This window comes from Sus scrofa, chromosome 9 (genome assembly GCF_054392235.1).
Source record: "Sus scrofa isolate SSC_HxYL_T2T_F1_AM1 chromosome 9, Sscrofa_HxYL_maternal_Yorkshire_Landrace_v2.0, whole genome shotgun sequence".
Taxonomy (NCBI): domain Eukaryota; kingdom Metazoa; phylum Chordata; class Mammalia; order Artiodactyla; family Suidae; genus Sus; species Sus scrofa.
This window is the reverse complement of record NC_139391.1, coordinates 123,886,860-123,905,659: the sequence shown is the minus strand read 5'-3', so window position 1 is coordinate 123,905,659 and position 18,800 is coordinate 123,886,860. Positions and strand designations below refer to the sequence as shown.

At 47.3% G+C, this 18,800-nt stretch overlaps 1 protein-coding gene across 5 annotated transcripts in view; it reads right to left on the bottom strand.

The window, feature by feature from the left end:
• Nucleotides 1–7,334: 7,334 nt before the first annotated feature.
• Nucleotides 7,335–18,800, bottom strand: part of BRINP2 (BMP/retinoic acid inducible neural specific 2) — a 128,943-nt gene continuing 117,477 nt past the window's right edge. For 4 of the 5 annotated variants that reach the window (XM_021063690.2, XM_021063688.2, XM_084977694.1 and 1 more), the window contains 4 exons: nt 16,790–16,895; nt 14,130–14,366; nt 11,276–11,498; nt 7,335–9,263 (listed from right to left, as the gene is read on the bottom strand). In XM_021063690.2, the coding sequence (XP_020919349.2) occupies nt 8,147–9,263; nt 11,276–11,498; nt 14,130–14,366; nt 16,790–16,895 (1,683 nt within the window). In that variant the 3' untranslated portion in view covers nt 7,335–8,146. Of the gene's footprint in view, nt 9,264–11,275; nt 11,499–14,129; nt 14,367–16,789; nt 16,896–18,200; nt 18,325–18,800 lie in introns of those variants that run through there. The other variant, XM_084977695.1, reaches the window with a different exon arrangement.

The window sequence follows — 18,800 nt, the reverse complement described above, 5'->3', positions numbered from 1 at the left end:
TAAGATGGAAAGACGTCACAAAATGATTTATAGATTCATTAGAACCCTATCAAATTGCAGCTGGGTTTTTTTGTTTGTTTGCTTGCTTCTTTTTGTTTTTGCAGAAAATGACAAGCTGAATTTCAAAAACCCCAGCACAGTCATAGTATCTTGACAAAGAAAAAGCTGGAGGGTTACACATTTTCTGATTTCCAAACGTATTGCAAAGCTACCATAATAAATACATTGTGATACTGGCATTAAGATAGACATATAGATCAATCAAATGGAATCAAGGGTTTAGAAATCAAGCCATGCATTTATGGTAATTTTCAATACATGGGCTAAGATAATTACATGGGGGGAAAATCTTTTCAACAAGTATTGAGACAACTGGATATACACAGACACAAGAATGAAGTTGGACCCCATCTCACACTGTATACAAAAATTAACACAAAATGGATCAGAAGTATAAATGTAATAGTTAAAACTGTAAGACTCTTCGAAGAAAACATAGGTGTAAAGATACATGACATTAGATTAGGCCATGGATTTTTAGATACGACCCCAAAGCAACAAAAGTAAAAATAGATGAATTGGACTTCATCAAAATTTTAAACTTCGTGCTTCAAAGGATACTATCAAGAAAGTGAAAAGAAAATCATACATATTGTATGATTCCATTTAGGTGAAATGTTCAGAATAGGCAAATCCATAGAAACAGAAAAGAGATTAGTGGTTGCCAAGGGCTGGGGGGTCAGGCAGGAATGGAGAGTGACTGCTCATGGAAAAACGGTTTCTTTCTTGGGTCCTGTAAGTCATCTGAAACTAGAAAGTAGTGTTTGGTGCACAACTTTTTGAGTAAGAACTACCGAATTGTATGCTGAAGAAGAGTGAACTTTATGGTATGTGACATACCTCGATAAAGCTATGATTTTTAAGAAAAAGAAATGAATGGAGGATCAGAGGGTGAGTCTGGAACATGATCATTCAGCCGACTCATCACCGTGCCTGGACTCATGCTACTCCCATTTGTTAGAACGTTTCCCCATCCTTCTGCCTGTCCACCTCTGGCTTCTAATGTAAATGGGATATATATAAACTCCTTCACGTGTATATCTAAAAACATTATGGTAGTACTGTAGCGTGGTTTCCCATCAAGGAATTCAACTTGAAATTGACTGCAGTCCGGTCTTTGCTAGAAGTGCACTTAAGATGTGCTGTTTGAAAGAGACAGTCTAATGGACATGTTAACTATCCATTCTCTCCAATCTTCAAGCTCTATCACAGTAATAAGTTATATCATCAGGAACAATGTACCTGGGCCACGTGACCTAGCCAGTCACAGGCATTTGGGTGATGAGTGATGTTATATTATATTCTCTGCTTTTATAGAGGAGCTATATAAGAAATATCTGCTTGAATGGCTTATCCCTGTCTGCCGCAAAACTGTAATTGAAGATCTTTTCTATTATATTACCCGATGACCCTGATGTAAGGGCCCAGATGATAAATTTCTCTGGTTCCAGGAAGAAGTTTGCTTATGCAAGGAAGTAGCGCAACTATTTCTTTGTCCTTGGCTTCTCCTCCCCTCCCTTTCCTTTCCTCAAACATAGAAACTATCTAATGCAATAAGAACAACCTACACTTATTGAGTGTGTACAGCGAACCTACCCCTGCCCTGTATATGCTTGACCTAACTTGACCATCACAGTATCCTATGATATACACACAGTTATTGCCCCTCTTTTACAGATGTGCAAACTGAGGCTGAAAATAATTCAGTAACATATCTCTCTGCTCACAATTGTGACTGAGGTGGGATTTGAACCAAAGCAGCCTAACCCCAGAAAGTATGCCAAGTCTAGCTTCTGCTTTCACTTAGCTGTTTAGCCTCCTCCAAGTTTCATTCTATAAGTCATCTGCAAAATTTTTGAATTAAGGGAGTGTACATACTAAATACACAGGCTTATTTTTTTATTCCCCACCTCTCCTATCTGAAAATGCTCAATAAATAATGTTGATTGATTCATTCCTCCAAGTTTGAGATCCTTGGAAGAATGACCCTACATAAATTCTGGTGGCTGGTTTTATTAATGATGCAAGGGTAGTAATCGCACAGGCTAGAGGAGAATTGAAAACAGAAATAATTCATTTTATTTCTCAGATTAGGTGCCTTGAGATGGCATAGCACCTTAGCAGTCTAAACTCCGGGGTCTCTGAGTGCTTGCACATTGCTGCTGCGGATTTAATCATCTCATCTGATGTATGTTTCTGCAGAGTGACAGGTACTCCCTATCCCACAGACTTCCTCTGCCAGGCTTGGGGGGAGCCCTTTACACGGGCAGCATGACTCAGCTGGTCTGTGGGGCTGCTTATCTGTAAACATGTTCACAGGCAAGCCAGCTCTCAGCCCACTGAATTTTGATTTAGTTAAGTTTCCTTTTCTTTCTTCTCTCTCCTCTCTTTTCTTAGAGTACTGGTATATCTATGTCAGGCACCTGGCTCCTAACGAGTTGACAGATTAAAGGCTGATGGAGCACCAAGATTTCTTAAGTGAAGCCTGCACCTCCCAGCCAGACATCACTGACCTTTGGCTTCCTGGGAACCTGTACTTCCTAGGTCTCTCTCTCTCTCCCTTCCTCCCTCCTTCTCTCCCTCTCCCTCTCTCTCTCTTACCCTGAGTAAGAGGTAGATGACAGGAAGATGACAGACATACTCTTTAAGGGTTTGCTCCCCCAAATATGGTCTTCAGACTACCAGCAGCAGCATCAACTGGGAACTTCTTAGAGGTGCAGAATCTGAGCCCTGCGCCCCCAGACCTGCTGAAATGGAATCTGCAGGCAAATCATTAAAGTCAGGAAGCCCTGATTTCTGAACACTTCACCCTCCAGGGAAGGAGGCCTCTCCTGTACCAAAAGGATCTCCCATGGCCATGTCTGGAGTGTGTTTTGGACTGCGTCACAAGGTGCTGATGTGGGACTCAGGAGTTACAAATAAGGGCACCAGCCAGACGGAGTGCGTGCCTTTGGAGGGGCTCTGTTACTGTCGTGGCTCTTTTCTGCCCTCTGAGGGGAGAGTTACACGTTATAGCTTGAATCATTCCCTCATAAACATGTAAGTCATCTGGAGAGCTGGAGTATTGCTTCCATAGTTTTTAGGTTCACAAGAAACGTCGCCAGTGTCCTGTCCAGGGAGTGCCCGGCTCCCTTTCTGTGCTTCATCAAGACTTTGCCCATCTCTACTAAAGAATGCACCCCTCTGGTCTTGGTTATGCATTCCCACCCCCTCACATGATACTGTGCAATTCTTCATGGCCCAGAAGAATCTGTAAAAGAAGGAAAGGAGGGAGGGAAGAAATAGGATTGAGTTTTAGAGAACTGAAGGTACATGTGTCTTCTGGAAGTTGGAGAGTATGGAACAAAAGTATGCAGAGAAGTGAGCACTTAGAAAGGAAAGAAAATCTAAGAGGGAGAGGTTGGGGATGAAGTTGTCGGGTTACAATAAGGGGACAAACCAAGAATTAAGGTCACTTAAATATAACTATGAAGCCAACATGAGAATTCAGGTCTGTCTGACTTATGGCATGTGTGTCTTCTAAATCAACTGCTTTTAATATCATGAAAGGATAGCACTAGATGATTTCCCAGGATCTGCATAGCAAACCCAACTCCAGAGAAGTGGAGTGACTTGCCCACAGTTATAGAGTTGGCTGGTGGCTAAACCAGAAGAAAGGTGTGTGTTTACAGCCACTCTACCTGGATTTTCCAATCTATCCTTCCAGATCCGGAGTGCAGGCCTTAGTTTTATGTCTTGGGCATCTCCTTTGGTTCACGGTCTCTTGCTCTTCTGCTGGAAGGAGCAAGGACTCTCAGTGCACAGCAGAGTGTTGCCATGGTGACTCTACAGCCTAAGGCCTTTGGAGGTTGGTGGTACCCAGATGCTTCTATCCTTAACACAGGTGATGTTTTGCAGAAGTTAGCAGATTTGTAAAGATATTCAAAATCATATTGGTGGTCTATAGAAAATATCAAGAAATTGGGGTGGTATGTTGTAATTTAAAAACACTGAGCTGATGGAGTCATCAAGAAAGTTGATCCCTCTCCCTCCAGCTTAGATGGGAACATGTATACTCTGTGCTTTAAGTGTCTTAGGGGAGAAAACTTTACTCTTTTTCTCTCACTTGTTACTCTGATTATTTTTGCTAGAACTAATCCCAAGAAAGGGTGTGAGGGTACTCCTACCTCTCAGTCTTCCTCTTCTGCTTGCTGGAAAATGGTCCTCACTCCTCCACCCTCATACTCCCAAGTCCTGAACTGGGTCCCTGTCATCTCCCAGGACCCAGATGTCATTTACTGCAGAGAGGGGTAGAGATGGAAGCTGATTAGGCTACTCCTAGCCTTGCTAATAGAAACAATCTTAGGGAATTTCTTTCACCTCTTCCTTCTCATGTCAGAAACCAGTAGACTGGATGACCTCTAAAAACCTTTCCACTCAAAAACCAAATCCTCTATTTTGCCAGTGGGTTAAACTTCTAAGACTTACATCTTCCTAAGGGCACTTTAATTTTCATACAGAATATAATGGCAAAAAAAAAAAGGTCTCTTTTAGATGCAAGGGAACAGACTTACGTGATGAAATTACAGACATTGGAGGTGATATTTTGGGGCAGAACACCATGTAGGCAAGGTATTCCATCCACTCATAGGCAGCTCTGCCTATAATAACCACTATTTTAATATTTGTGAAAAGAAGCCAGGAACTGGACCTGAACTATTTCTCATACCCAGTATTTGAAGTGATCTTCATTTACATTTTTTGGCTATGGATGCATGATTATGCATTACATTATTAGCAGCAGGTATTAAATACATTATTTAGTATTAGAGGTATTAGTCTTGAGCATTAGGGCAGATTAGCATTTGATGTATTCGTTCTTTAGGGTTACAATTAAAGCCTGATTTTTGGATTGTTATATCCAGTCACTGAATTGTCATTTGGCTCTTAACTCTGCAATGAGTTCACCAACATTGCCAACCCAGTACTAATTAATTAATGACAATTTGCAACTGTGTCTAAGAATAGGTGATTCACATATCCTGATTATTATAGGCTTTTAAGGCAATGATTTGGGGACAGCCTTTCCTTATTACGGCATTTCTCAGCCTAGCTTTCTGAGAAATCTATGCTGAATTCATAGTTTCAAGCCTTTAAAAGCCTCTTAAGGCATCCTGGCCATCCTTTACTCCCCATCTTTTTCCACCTGGCCTCTAGAAGCTACCTTTGGTCTGCTGATTGGATCCAAGCTCTTCTACACCAGATACCCCATCACTGTCTTGGAACAGAGGAGTCGGGCATCCATCACAGGTAACAGGTGAGTAGGTCAAGTATAAACATGTCTACTGCTATAATGAATTATTAATGTCTTTTAGGCCTTCCATCAATACGGCACTTGCTCCTGGGCTCAGAACAGCACTCCTAAATATTTACCATTGCTTTCAGAAATTTGATACGTTCAGCTTCATGGTTTGACCCTTCAAACAGGCAAAAGGTGGAAAGTTTGGAACTGGATGCACGTTTCCAAAACCATAATATATCAACACTAGCATCTTCCCAGAGCTTTTCTAAGACAAAGAGTCTGAGATGCCGCATCTTTCCTCATAACTCTCTAGGTGGGCTCTTCCCCAGTCTGCTGATTCAGGGGCTGCCAGCTGAGGTTTCCCACCCCGCAGCTGTGGGACTGGCTCAGGTGCATGTGAGCCCTAGTGTCCTCATTCAGTTCCCTCTGGGACAATTACCTTCATGCTACTGAGAGTCCAACTGCTAATTTTGTTCACAGCACATTCTCGCTTGCTTTCCTCCCCACTCTAAATATTGCTGCGGATGATGTGCCTTTAGTGTGTGATGTGCCTTTAATGTGTGGGTGAAAACCTCTGCCCACCCACTCCTACAGCACATAGACATGCACACGCAACATGCTAAAATCGGACTCTTGTGTGTGCCTTACACCTCTCACACCTCATCCCAGGAAGGTCTCAAAACCTTCCCACCAGTTGCAACCCCTTTCTCAACAAAATTACACTCAGTACCTCAGCACCCCCACTGATGAAAAAGACATCTGCTGGTTCCACCTTCCCTGGCTGAGCAAAGCAAGCAGTGGCTGAACCAAAAATAGGCCAATACCTGTGTTCATCCCTAGATCATCCCATCACTCTGAACTTCTGCACTAGAAGCCTTCGGGGGAGTTGTGAAGAAAGAAATGCCCTAGGCTGCTTAGCTACCAAGGATTTCAGGCCCTCCTGGATTGAGAGATGGTGCAGTAATAGAAGGCTGAATTCTCCTCTCTGCGACAGTAAATGCAGAAGTCTCTGGGAAGACAGACATGACCATCTTTTGTGTCTCCCAGTTCGTTTTGTACCGAGACGTACCGCAGGTAGGGAATGAGGTACTTAGTATTTATGTGGTGACTTTCGCCTGAATAAAATGGGGGTTGTCATGCCTACACATTGTACTTGGATCGTGTGGAGAATAGACAGAATTGGTTCTCCAAAAGATTTGCTATGAAATGATTCTCATACCACCTTGGGGAGGCACTAAGGGAGAATGATGCATTGTTCTGTGTGGCTTATGTCAAACCTGCCTTTTAGGCTGGGAAAGCACTAATCAGACAGAATGAAGAAAACCAGTACCCATGTCTTCATCCATCCCAGTTCCCTCCAAGGGGCGATCCCAGACCGTGAGGGGGAGAGTGTGAAAGATTCTCCTGATGTCCACAGCGGTGTAGGCCAGGAGGAGCCCCCTTTGGTAGGCTTGTGCCCCAACACGTTCATATTATTCTTAATAGTGGCCAGTCTACTATGCACTCGTAGGACTTGTGTGAGCCCTCACACCTGGGAAGAGGGAATGGCGGGGGTGGGAGGCATAGCCAGATAACCCTCTGGAAGAATCCTGCCTTACTCCATTCTTCATTTAGTAGTACTCTCCCCCCATCTCCCTCACCCCCCTCGCCTCCCTTTCTCCCCCCCCCCCCCGCACATGTGTGCACGCAGGCGCGCAAACACACACACACGCACACAGAGTCAAGGCAGATATGCACTCACTGTGTGCACACTGGTCAACTAGTCTCCTAGATGGCAATACCCACCCTCCATGGATGCCCATGTGTCACACACAGAGCAAATTTTTAAAAATCCAGGCGGCCCAGGGAATGATACTTCTTTTTTCTTTTTCTCTCATGTGTCTCCTCAAAACAAAGCCTTTTTAAAAATATATGTATTAAACCAGTTAAACTTTTACTCCTCTGTTCTTGTGGCTGGAGCAGATTGACAAGAAAAACAAACACAAAATACATATTTTTCTGTTTTTTTGTTTTTTTCTTAAAGAAAATGTCCCTATACATGGTCTCTAACTTGACAGAGCTGCTTTCTTGGACAAAATGGGATGCTGTTGGGAGAGGAGCACCAGATGGATCCCGAGGGGAACGTGGAGCACGCCCGGCCCTGAAACGGGGGGAGGCCAAGGAAGCTAGGGGCCCAAGGGAGGGGGAGCAGGGCTGCCTGCCTGCCCTTAGCCGTCCTCTGAGGGTGTCACTTTTTGTTTCCCAGGGGAGCCGGCTCCAGGAGCAGTCCATGTCTGGAGGGCTTAGAGGAGGCAGCGTACAAAAAGTAAGAACCAATCACGAAACAACACCATTTTAAGAAATCTGGTTAAAAAGAATAGAAAAGTGACTCCACCACCGAGGGAGAGGCAGCGCTCACCCTCCCACTGCTGTTCCCTCTGGCTTTCTTGAATGATAAGAATCACTTTTAAGAAGTTGTGTGTTGCAGGGTTTGGCTGGTTCTTTTCCTGAATCTCTCCCTAGGCTCCTCTCCTTCAACCGCATCCATTTGAGAAAGCACCGACTTTACAGATTCCAGGCTGCTGAACTGTAGCTTCCCCGTGCAAGTGCGTGCGGCTGTGTGCACGTGCGTGGTGAGTGTGCGCGTGTGTGCCGTGGCTGTTTCTTCCTCTCCTGCCTGCATCAGTCCAAGCCCCGAGGTCCCATCAGCTGGGTGCTGACAGTCTTAAGGGAGCACCCTGTTGGCACTAAGGTGAGGGCTTAGGTGATCTTTGCGCCCCGGATTCATGGATCCCCTCCCTGCCCAGTGCTGGAGTGGGTCCCCCATTAGCTACAGAGTTTTCCTGTCTCATACTCCACGGGGTTTGGCAGCTTGGAGTTGAAAGCCCTCAGGGAGGACTGGATCCTGCCCACCTCATTGGTGGCCAGCTTGAGCCGGTGCCGGAGCAAGCAGGAGAACAGGTCAAGCCGGACTTTGCCAGGGGGAGAGAGCTGGTTGACCCGGTCCCTAAGCTCGATGAGCTGCAAGAGGGCAGAGTCCTGGGAACCTTGAGTATATGGGTAGTCTAACTGGAGAATTAAGTCCCGGATGGCATCGGGGTCAAAGGGCAGGCTGTAGCCAAAGACCTGTAAGGTGTTGATTTTCATGTAGCCCAAGTTCTTGGAGGGGTCAGTCATCTCCAGAGGCTCATAGTAGATTGTCTCATTGGAGCTGTCATCCAGGGACTTGATGCGGCTCCGCAGGTAAACATGGACTGTCTCAAAGAAGGTCTTCCACCTATTTCCCAAGGTGATAGTCCAGTTTTGGCACTGGGCAGCTGCGTCCACGTTAGTCCTCTCCCAGTCGGGGAAGTCGCCCTCATTCACGGGCATGAACCAGCTCTCCGAGTGGCTGCCCCCAAAGGGGTTGACGTAGATGGCCATGACAGGCTCCAGGGTACTGTTCTTGGTGAGGCAAATCTGAAGGGATAGGGCCAGCATCACATGCACCAACCCGGGCTTGTACTTGTTGCTCTTCAGGGTGAGCAGCATGCGTTTCCTCCAGGAGGGGTCGAACCAGCTGCCCAGCCGCATGTCGTTGCTGATGAAGATGGAGTGCACCTCGATGCGGCTGTCCCGCTTCTGCAGCAGGTACTTCAGCTCCAGGTCCTGCAAGTCTGTCTCCAGCCCCAGAAAGTTCTCCAGGGACTCAGCCACCTCAGGGCGGCACAACCCCTGGGCGAGCACATAGCCTGGGTTGCAGCTCCCACAGCGTGTGCTGTTGTCTGGGGCACAGTGGGCACAGGCGGGCCCTTCCCCCAAGGCACAGGGGATGGGGCCCTGGCAGGAAGATTGGTCGTAGGGGCAGGTGCAGCTGTGGCTCTGTTCCAGGAAGGTGCCAGGGAAGGTGCTTTCTCCGCAGTAGAGCAGGGACTGGATTCGGTTCCACCAGTAGGACAAGGACCTTTGGGGAGGGAAGAGAAAAATGAAGCAAGAGTCATAGGAGGCCGTGCATTGCTGCTTCCCTAAGGGTGGCAGGAGACCAACTACTAGGCAGGGAAGGCAATGCGCAAGATAAAAGGCCCACGTTCTCTGAATGATGGAAATCCTACTCTACCTCTTTGGGATGACTGAGCAAGGCCTGGAGCTGGGCGTTTGATGGATCAACCCCAGAGAGATGTGACATCAAACTTGCGCTAAAGCAGCCAGGCTCACCCCTCCCGAGGCAGTACCGCCTCATTCCCTTATTCAAGAGCCTATAGAACAGTAGAAAAAAATTGTATTGGGGAAATAACAATTAAAAAATTTTTAATTAAAAAAAGAAAAAAATGGGAACAGGAAAGCCTTGGGAAAAAAAAAAAAAAAAAAACCTATGGAAGATCTCCAATGTCTTTCCTATCAACTCTAGTTTTCAGCCTCTTCCAACAACAGGCTCTCCAAACTTCCCAAATGTCATGCCAACTTCTTTCTGCCTCCACCATCTCTACACTTGCTGGAACTCTTTCACCCAGGACAGGGCTTTTCTAGGGCTGGCTCCCTCCTAAGACTTAGATTTCAGCTCTTGGGATATCTCCTCAAAGAGGTTTTCCGTGACTCCCCTACCAGAAGAACCACCCCGTCCCTCTCTATCACACCAGCTCACTTTGATGTTATCCACAGCAGCGCTTGGTATCAAAACTGATTGTATTTATTTATTGCTGACTTGGTCAGAGTTGGCTTCCTGGCAGGCAAATGCCCCGAGAGCAGGGCCACTGCGACATTCACCAACATATTCTCAGAAACTAGGACTGTTCCCTGTGCCTGGTAAGCATTTACTAATTATTTGTTAAAAAGAAATGAGCCTTTCCCAAAAGCCCTGGCTGGTTTGTCCTGTCACTCATGCTTGATTGTCACCTGGGCCTTAGTGAGAGGTGCACCTCTGGGCTGCTGCGAGGGCAGCGCCCCCTCCTGGACGGCTCTCTCCTGCATGTACCAGTCCACTTCCACCGCCTCCTGCACCATCTGGCCAAGACTGCATTCTCCCTAGTGGTTTTTCTCTCTGGCCTGTGCTATTGTCAGCCCATGCCTTTGAAATGTGCTCCACGAACATGAATTTAAGTGGCTGTCACAGAGCAGTAATTTTCCAAACTTGACATTCCTGTATATTTATTCTATCTCCCCAAATAACAAATACCCCTCACTGCTTACTATTAGGACCTACGACGTGGACTTCAGAAAAGCTTGTTGATTGCTTGAACACACGCGTGAAAGAGTGGACAGAAGAGTGAGGGCCTGAGAACATCCAGTGCCTCTCTGTTCCCGAGGACACAGGGCCTCTGGTCACCCACCTCCGTGACTCAGAACAGTCACTTGTTGGGAACAATCCACTGTGTGTGTTTCTTTTTGTTTTTTAGGGCCACACCTGCAGCATATGGAAGCTCCCAGGCTAGGGGTCTAATCAGAGCTGTAGCTGCCGGCCTACACCACAGCCACAGCAATGTGGGATCTGAGCCGCGTCTGCGACCTACACCACAGCTCATGGCAATACTGGATCCTGAACCCACTGAGTGAGGCCAGGGATCAAACCTGTGTCCTCATGGATACTAGTCGGGTTCCTTTCTGTTGTGCCACAATGAGAACTCCCACTGTCTGTTTCTTATCACATGGAATTGGTGTACAAGCTTTAATTCCACCCCTTCCTTTCCTAAAAGACTTATTAAAATGGAAACAAGTGAGAATTTGAATATTATTAGAATAACATTCAAATTGACCATAAGATATATCAAAGCTGCCTCTCTCCTCCTTTCCTCTCTCTCTCCCTTCAGACATAAGCCATGACTGAGAATGACACCCAAGTAAGTCAAGCCAGCAAGAGACTCTACAAGGCCACATGTGGGTCAGCACACCCAGACTTGCCCTGTTGGACAGGGCTCCTCTCTCCGGCTTGAGTGCTGTTGTGGGCGGTATGGCTTCAGCTCTGGCAACTGGGATGCTCACCTCTCCTTGGGCAGGCGGAAGCGGGGCTGCCGGTGGCAGCGCTTGCAGAGGTTGAAGAGCCGGCGGACAATCCGATGCGTCTTCTTGAACAGCACTTTCAAGCTGGCTCCCAGCTGCTGGTAGCGGTGCTGGAGGCTGGTGTCCATGGCCCAGAACTGGGAGATGGCTGTGGAGTTGAGGAACCGGTCGTCGGGCAGCCTCTTCAGCAGCGCCTGGAATTCCTCTGTGGGTAAGGACAAGGGGGCTGGGCTGAGGGGGGCCCCCCTATGCAGACCCCGGGAGGGCAGGAGGACCCCCTCCTCCAGAGCCATCAGACTGTCAATCACTGTATGAGGATGGAGGCTTCACACCCACTCTCCCAGGCCCTTTTCTTTCTTTCTTTTTAAACAACCTTATTGAAAAATGATTGACGGCCATAAGATATGGCTTTGGGATTCTTTCCCATCCTTCCTGTCTCTACAATGCTTCTGAATTTCAAAACCTCTCTGTCACCACCCACGGGGCCAGTGACCTTGAGATGCACCTCTTTGCCCTTTATACTTCCGTCTCAGTCATTCAGTCTTCTTTGCACCACAGCACCCTTGGGGAAGGCGTGAGGCACTCCTAAAGGTGGGGGCACGTGAGACTGGCAAGCGGGGACAAGCACCCAGCTTGGAAGTCTGCTTAGAAGCCTTTCGGTGTCTGAGACCAGCCTCTCCCCTCTACATCCTTCTTTCTGACTCTAGGACACCCTTCCTCTCTTTTGAGATCTCTTGGCCAGATACCTGTTCTTTCGTGGAGCTAATCCAGAAGCAATGTGCTTTCTGGTTCTTAGCTCCTACTGTAGGTCTGAGTCTTCCTCCAAGCTTCCTGGGCACAATGTGTTTTCTGAATTCATGCTCAGATCTCTGTCCATGGGTCTGCTTTTACTTGGGACCTGCAGCCATTAGGTCTCCCAGTGGGGGTCCAGACTGCCCTGCTTCACTCACTAGCAGTAATTCATAGTGCGGAAAGCCCTTTTCCATAACTCAAGCCATTACCTAACACTGCCCCCTATTCATCCAGTGCAGCTGAGGCTGGGAGGCTATACCCTTAGCTACCGAATGCCTTCTCTGGGACTTGAGGTGGAAGTGCCTAGGACCTCAGCTCATTCTGATTTCTCAAGCCCCTGGTCCTTCATCCCTTACCCACATGATCGGGGAAAAAAAATCACGCCTAGCAATGACATTAACAACTAGCATGTGCACAGTTCATTTTATGAAACACTTAGGTATGCAAAAGAGCACAGAGAATGACAAGCTAGATTCCTACATGCCTACCACCTAGATTTTGCCATATTGAATTCAAATTTTTTTAAGAAATAAAGCAAAGCAAATACACTTGAAAGCCCTAAACTTCCCTCCCATCTTTATCTAGAGGTAACGTCTCTCTGAAATGTTTTATCACTGTCGTGTATTTTGTAACATTTTCTATAAATGTATTTATCCATTAAAAATTAAGTATTGGCTAGCCTGTTCTTAGACATCATATAAATAGTATTTGGTATGTTTTATATTTAATAATATTACATATAAATGTTATTTAACCTTTTTCATTTGCTTTGTTTTATCCAACATTAAGGGTTTTTTGGGGTTTTGTTTTTTGTTTTTTATGGCTGCACACATGGCATATGGAAGTTCCAGGGCCAGGGCTTGAATCCAAGCCACAGCTGTGAGCTACGTCACTACTACAGCAATGCCAGATCCTTTTTAACCCACCATGCCAGGCCAGGGATCAAACCCATGCCTCTGCAGTGAGTGACCTGAGCCACTAGAGTCAGATTCTTAACCCACTGCACCACAGCAGGAACTCCAGCATTCAGGTTTTTGAGCTATATCCATACAACTCTTATTCATTTAGCCTGGTTTAGTTCATTTAGTACTGAAGTGAATGACTATATCATGCAGAGTTCTTTATGCTTTAATTCTGTCTACAGTGTTCCATGTGAGCCATCCATCCACCTCCTGTTAGCACTTTCCCTCATTTGCAGATAAAGAAATGGAGGCATTGAGAAGCTGCATGGCTTAATCGAATGGCTCAGTATAGAGTATGTTAGGCCCATCCAAGAGGTTATAACAAAACACTACAGACTGGGTGGCTTATAAACAACAGAGTTATATTTCCAGAGGCTGGAAGTCCAAGCCAGGATGCTACTAGCAGTGTCTGGTAGCAACCCAAGGCCCTCTTCTGTGTTGCAGAGAGCCGATTTCTTGCTGGGTCCTCAAAGGGTGGACAGGTAAGGGATCTCCCTGCGACCACTGTAAATGAGCACCGATCCCATTCATGAGGGCCCTGCTCTCACAATCTAATCACCTCCCAAAGTCCCCACCTCCTAATACCATCATCTTAGGCATTAGATGTTCAACATAATGAATTTGGGGGGAACAAACAGTCACACAGAACAAGGACTCCGAACCAAGTCCTCTGAATCTAAGTCTCGAGGTGACATTGGTGTCCATCATACCTGCAGTAAGCAATAACCAGCATGTCCTCCGTGCCTCCTAGTGATATGCTATGTGCTTCATTCATTCAACAAACATTCACTGTGCACCTTACCTGCAGGCACTGTGGAATTTGTAGCTTATGGCCTCAATTATATTTACCTCAGCTTATTAAGTCCTTGAAACATGTCTCTTTGGTAGGTATTAGGTCTATTTGCATATACAACAAAAGAAAATGACTTGAGCCTCGGGGTGGCTAATATAACCCACTGGAGGTCATGGAGCCAGTTATGAGGCTGGGCCTGGAGCCATGATGAGTGCCCTGAATTCTTGTCCAGCACCTCACGGCCACCTCCTAGCCACAGGGAGGAAATCTGGGCTGGCTGACTGCTCACCTGACTCCTCAAACTGCCGGTTGTGAGTGGCCCATGCATCCTGGATCTGCAGCAGGCTGTCCTCCATGGCCTGGATGTCGGCGTCGGGACAGTTACATTCCGGGAAGGTGGGACTGCACTTGCACCAACAGTCATTCTCCTTGCAGATGAGTTCACCCTCGGAGCTGCATGTGATGTAGCTGAGCGCGGCGGCCACGAAGCGCTCACGCAGGTACTCGGGCAGCAGCACCTGCAGGCCTAAGCAAAGGATGTGGGTGGGGGGACCGGCAGGCAGGCCAATGGATACTCAGTTTCCCACACCCAAGGCTTCAGAATCCCCAGCTGGGGTTTTGCTGACGTGTACATCCTGGGCCCCAAGCAGGGCCATCCCAGGGCCTAATCCTGCTGAGCTGGTTGGGATAGAGGGTTACCGCTGCCCCAGTGACAGATGGGGACATCAAAGCTCAAGGCTCAGTCGAACCCCTCATGTCAGCCAAATTGAGAGCGTGCATATCATCTGAACAGGCTTATTGGCTACACGTCAGCATTTCTGGGATGGAAATGGGACGGTGTTGCAGATAAAGGAAGAGCTTATAGCCCTCGTGGGGGAAGAATCAAGGCTTGATAGGCTTTTTGCTCTGCCTCCAACAGCCATCTGGTTTCTAGCTTCTCAGATTAGCAGCAGGCCTCCTGGGATGTCCCTGAATGCCAACCCTCTTGGCCCCCCACCTTAACCAAGGAGGCTGCCCTGCTTAGGAGGTAGGGACAGGTATTGTGGGTATGTACTGGCCAGGTATGGCAAACTTTCCATATATGACTGCATGGAACACTTGCGGTCATAGCCGAGGCTCTTACAGGTGAGGAAATCCAAGCCCAGTGACCCGCCAAAGTCCCAAGACTAGTAGAGTAGGCTTGGTGTCAGATCCCACCCCCTTGTCCCATCAGGTCATACTACATAAGTGGGACTGGCTGCCCATCTCATGATTTAACCTCAAGGAGAGTTGAAAGCAGGATGGTGGTGGATGCTCCAAGTTCAGTCAAGCCTGGATAGACACGCATGTCTCCCAGCTCTCTTTTCTAATTAGCTGCCTCTGGTCTTGGATATAATCCACTCAATTGCTGCAAGCTTCAGTTTTCCTACCCATCTGGGGTGGATATTGGTTACCAGCAGCAGAATATACTCCGAGTTGGCTTCAGGCCACACAGGGTGGCTGTTGGAAGCATGTCAAGAGAGGAATGAAGGACAGGGATGCAGCCGTGGAGGGATACTGTGAAACGCTATGCCAAGAGAGCAGGAGACGCACAGACTTCTCGATGTGACGAGCTCCCGTTATCAAATATCCGCCAACTCTTTATTTTCACACCCTTGACCTTGTCCTTGGCAGGAAATTAGAGATCCCAAAGTGTGCATCCCTATGTCAGCAGACCTCAAGTCCAGGATTGCAGGTGCAATACATGTTTGTCGTTCTTATTTGAGATCCACCTCCTGTTCTGAACGGCCCCTAAATCCTGACGCTGTGCCCACAGTGACACTAGAGCAGCCCTCTCCACACACCCTGTCCATGTTCGCTGGCTTTCAACACTCACCCCTCTCCAAGTCCTTTCCTTTCACCTCCCCCACCAGCTCCCTCCTCCTCACCATAACATTTCCTGTTGCTATAAAATAAGTGCTCCAAGCAATGTCTGCATGAGTGATGGGCTATAAAATTAAACGGCATAAACTATTCCAAATGAACCACCAGACACTCTGAACTTCACTCTTCGCTAATTTCCAGACACAAACCCAGCCCATCCAGGGACGGAGGAGAAGGATGCTAAGCGCATCGGGTGGCTTTCAATAAAGGCATCTTCTCCTCCTTTGCATTCTATATTTGATTCCTAAAGCACGGAGGGCTTGCATCTGGCTCGGGTTGCCTGGAGTTTGTAATCAGAGATCCTGGGAGAGGGCTATTGTTTTTATGATACCAAGACAATAATATCTTAAACAGAGTCCAATTCAGTTAGGTCTTAAGAAGAAGGAACTTTTCCCACTGCCAAAGAGCTCCATCTGAATCGTTGGCATGGCACTCTGGGGGACGGAGGACGGGACCTGAGTGCTTCCCAGCCTCCAAATCTCACATCATTGCCATTCCTTTGGCCTTTCTGATGCTGAGGCTCCCATTCCTCTCAAACCCGTCTCCTGAGTTTGGTCCCCCATGGAAGACAGCAGACTGAAAGCAGAAAGCAGGGCCACTCTCCCACGGTCCCACACTTGGTACAGCTCTTAGCCGAGCTAGAGATGGTGCCTCATAACCACTCTGCAAAGGCCAGCTGCTCCCCTAATGTGTCCTTAGGATAAAGCAGCGGGTTCTTTGCACAACACAAGAGATCACCGAACTAGACCGAGGCATATGAGGATGGGTGTGCTATTGCTGCAGGATAGTGGCAGAGGTCTTGGGAAGGACTAGGAGGCAGGAGGATCTGCGTGTCGAGTGGTTTGAGCGATGGTCTAGGTGTCAAGTAAACCACATCAAGAGTTCTCTCAAGAGAATGACAGCAAGTTGTTAAATACAGGTCCCAGAACTGGTGGTAGTTCTTGCCATTAGAAGTCAAATAGGGCAGGGAGGACGTCTTCACGTGAAAGATCCAAATTGTTTTTGACCAGGTATGAAAAGCATGAAAATCATCACAGGGCTGCTTACCGAGTAACTGCACCTTGTTCTCTGGACTCTGTACCAGGACGGAGCTGACCGAGTCCAGGTTGTCGTAGTTGCTGCAGCCCAGGGGGCCGGTCCTGGTCTCTGTGACCTAGAGAGGGAAGGGCAGGGTGTGGGTTTAGATAACAAGTCAAAAGTTTCCCTTCCCACTGCCCTTTTCCGGTCAGCCCATCTCAGGCTCCGTGTCCTGTCAGTGACCAGCTCCAGGAAAGATGTAGGTCTCCCCACCCTGGGAGCATAAAGCCATTTTCTTTCTTGTCCTAAGTTCGTGAGTATCAATGGTGTAGGGAAGGCAGAAGTGATCGTCTATACGTGGAAACCTTGCAGAGGGAGATTGTGTCTATTTTTTTGTTTGTTTTCGTCTTTTTAGGGCCACACCTGTGGCATATGGAAGTTCCCAGGCTAGGGGTCAAATCAGCTACAGCTGCTGGCCCATGCCACAGCCACAGCAATGCAGGATCTGAGCTGCATCTGCAACTTACACCACAGCTCATGGCAGTGCCGGATTCTTAACCCACTGAGCAGGGCCAGGGATTAAACCTGTATCCTCATGGATGCTATTCGGGTTTGTTATCACTGAGCCACGACAGGAACTCCCCTAAAATTTGTGTCTGGGAAGAGGAAACTCAATGCAGGCAGAGGAAGCTGGACCTTCAAGCTGGAGTTCCCCTTTGTGCCCACCCCCAGAGGAAGACAGGAGGCCAGATGCTGATGCTGTCAGCCTGCTGGTGAGCCCAGCTGCATCCACCCAATGTGGTGCTCAGAGGCTTTAGGGAGCCCGAAGATGAAAAGCACAGGAGAAATATGAGTTATGAGTATTATTATTAATATTAAACATTTAAGTCCCACCTCGGCACTGAGACGTCCTTTGAGAAAATCAGCCATGGGCTTACTGCATATTTTAATAAGTATATTAAATATACATAAACTCTTATAGCTATGTAATATTCCAAAACACCGAAGAGTCATTTTAAAATATTATAAAGTTGGCCTATCCGTTTTTCCCTGATGTTTAAAGTATAAGATGAAAAATGAGGAGCTTTAAATGCACTGAAATAATTATGTAATAAGAGTGATGGGGACCTGAGGCCCTTTCTTCTCAGGATCTCGGAAGGCTTTGCCAACAATCAATCAACCAATCAAGGGGTATTTATTGAGCAGCCACTGTTCAATTCCACGCAATTTATCAAACATTCATAGAGTGCCTTTCTCGGAGTTCTTCAAGGAAGTCGGCCCTGATACCTCTGACCTTCTCTCCTAGCTCCAGGCACCTCTGCTCTGCAGCAGGCATGCAAGTCGCAGCTTTCCATCCTTTCCTGCGAGTGTTTGGTTAAAGCCTGGGTCCTCCACATACTAACGCCTCCACAGAGGTAAGCTTATAGTTTTTTTTGCTCACCATGTTGTCAACGGCAATTAATGCAGTGTCTGGCACATGGTAGGTCCTCAGTAAATTAGAGAATGTACAAGTAATCCATTCCAGGCTTTGGGGGGTAGAGAAGTGGGCACGAGGATGTCCAAGTTACGTGGCGTGTCCTCCAGGAAGTTACAACCTGTGGGGGAGGCAGGTGTGCACACAGCCGAATGATACACATCCGTGTGGAGCAGAAGCAACACGTCATGATGAACCCCGAGGAAAGCACAAGTTTGAACAAGGGAGGAAGTTGCAGAGGAGATGCCAACTGGGTTGGTCCTTAAAGAGGAAGAGAAAGTGGGCAGGAGGAGAGGGGAGGGGAAGCACTGTGAAGAAAAGAAGGGCTGGCATGATCTACAACACACGGCTTCCAAAGTGCGTGGTGTGTGTGTCTGCCATGCTGCTGGTTAACACGGCGAACACCAAAGGGTAAGTGACAGAGTTCAAGAGAATTGAGTACACTCAATCTTAAAAATACACATGGGACAGAGTGATGGTATAATACTAATAACACAGTAAAGAGAAAAGAGAGATCCTTGTAGCTTCGAGTGGTCTGAGAAGGCATCGTGGAGAAGGTACTGCATA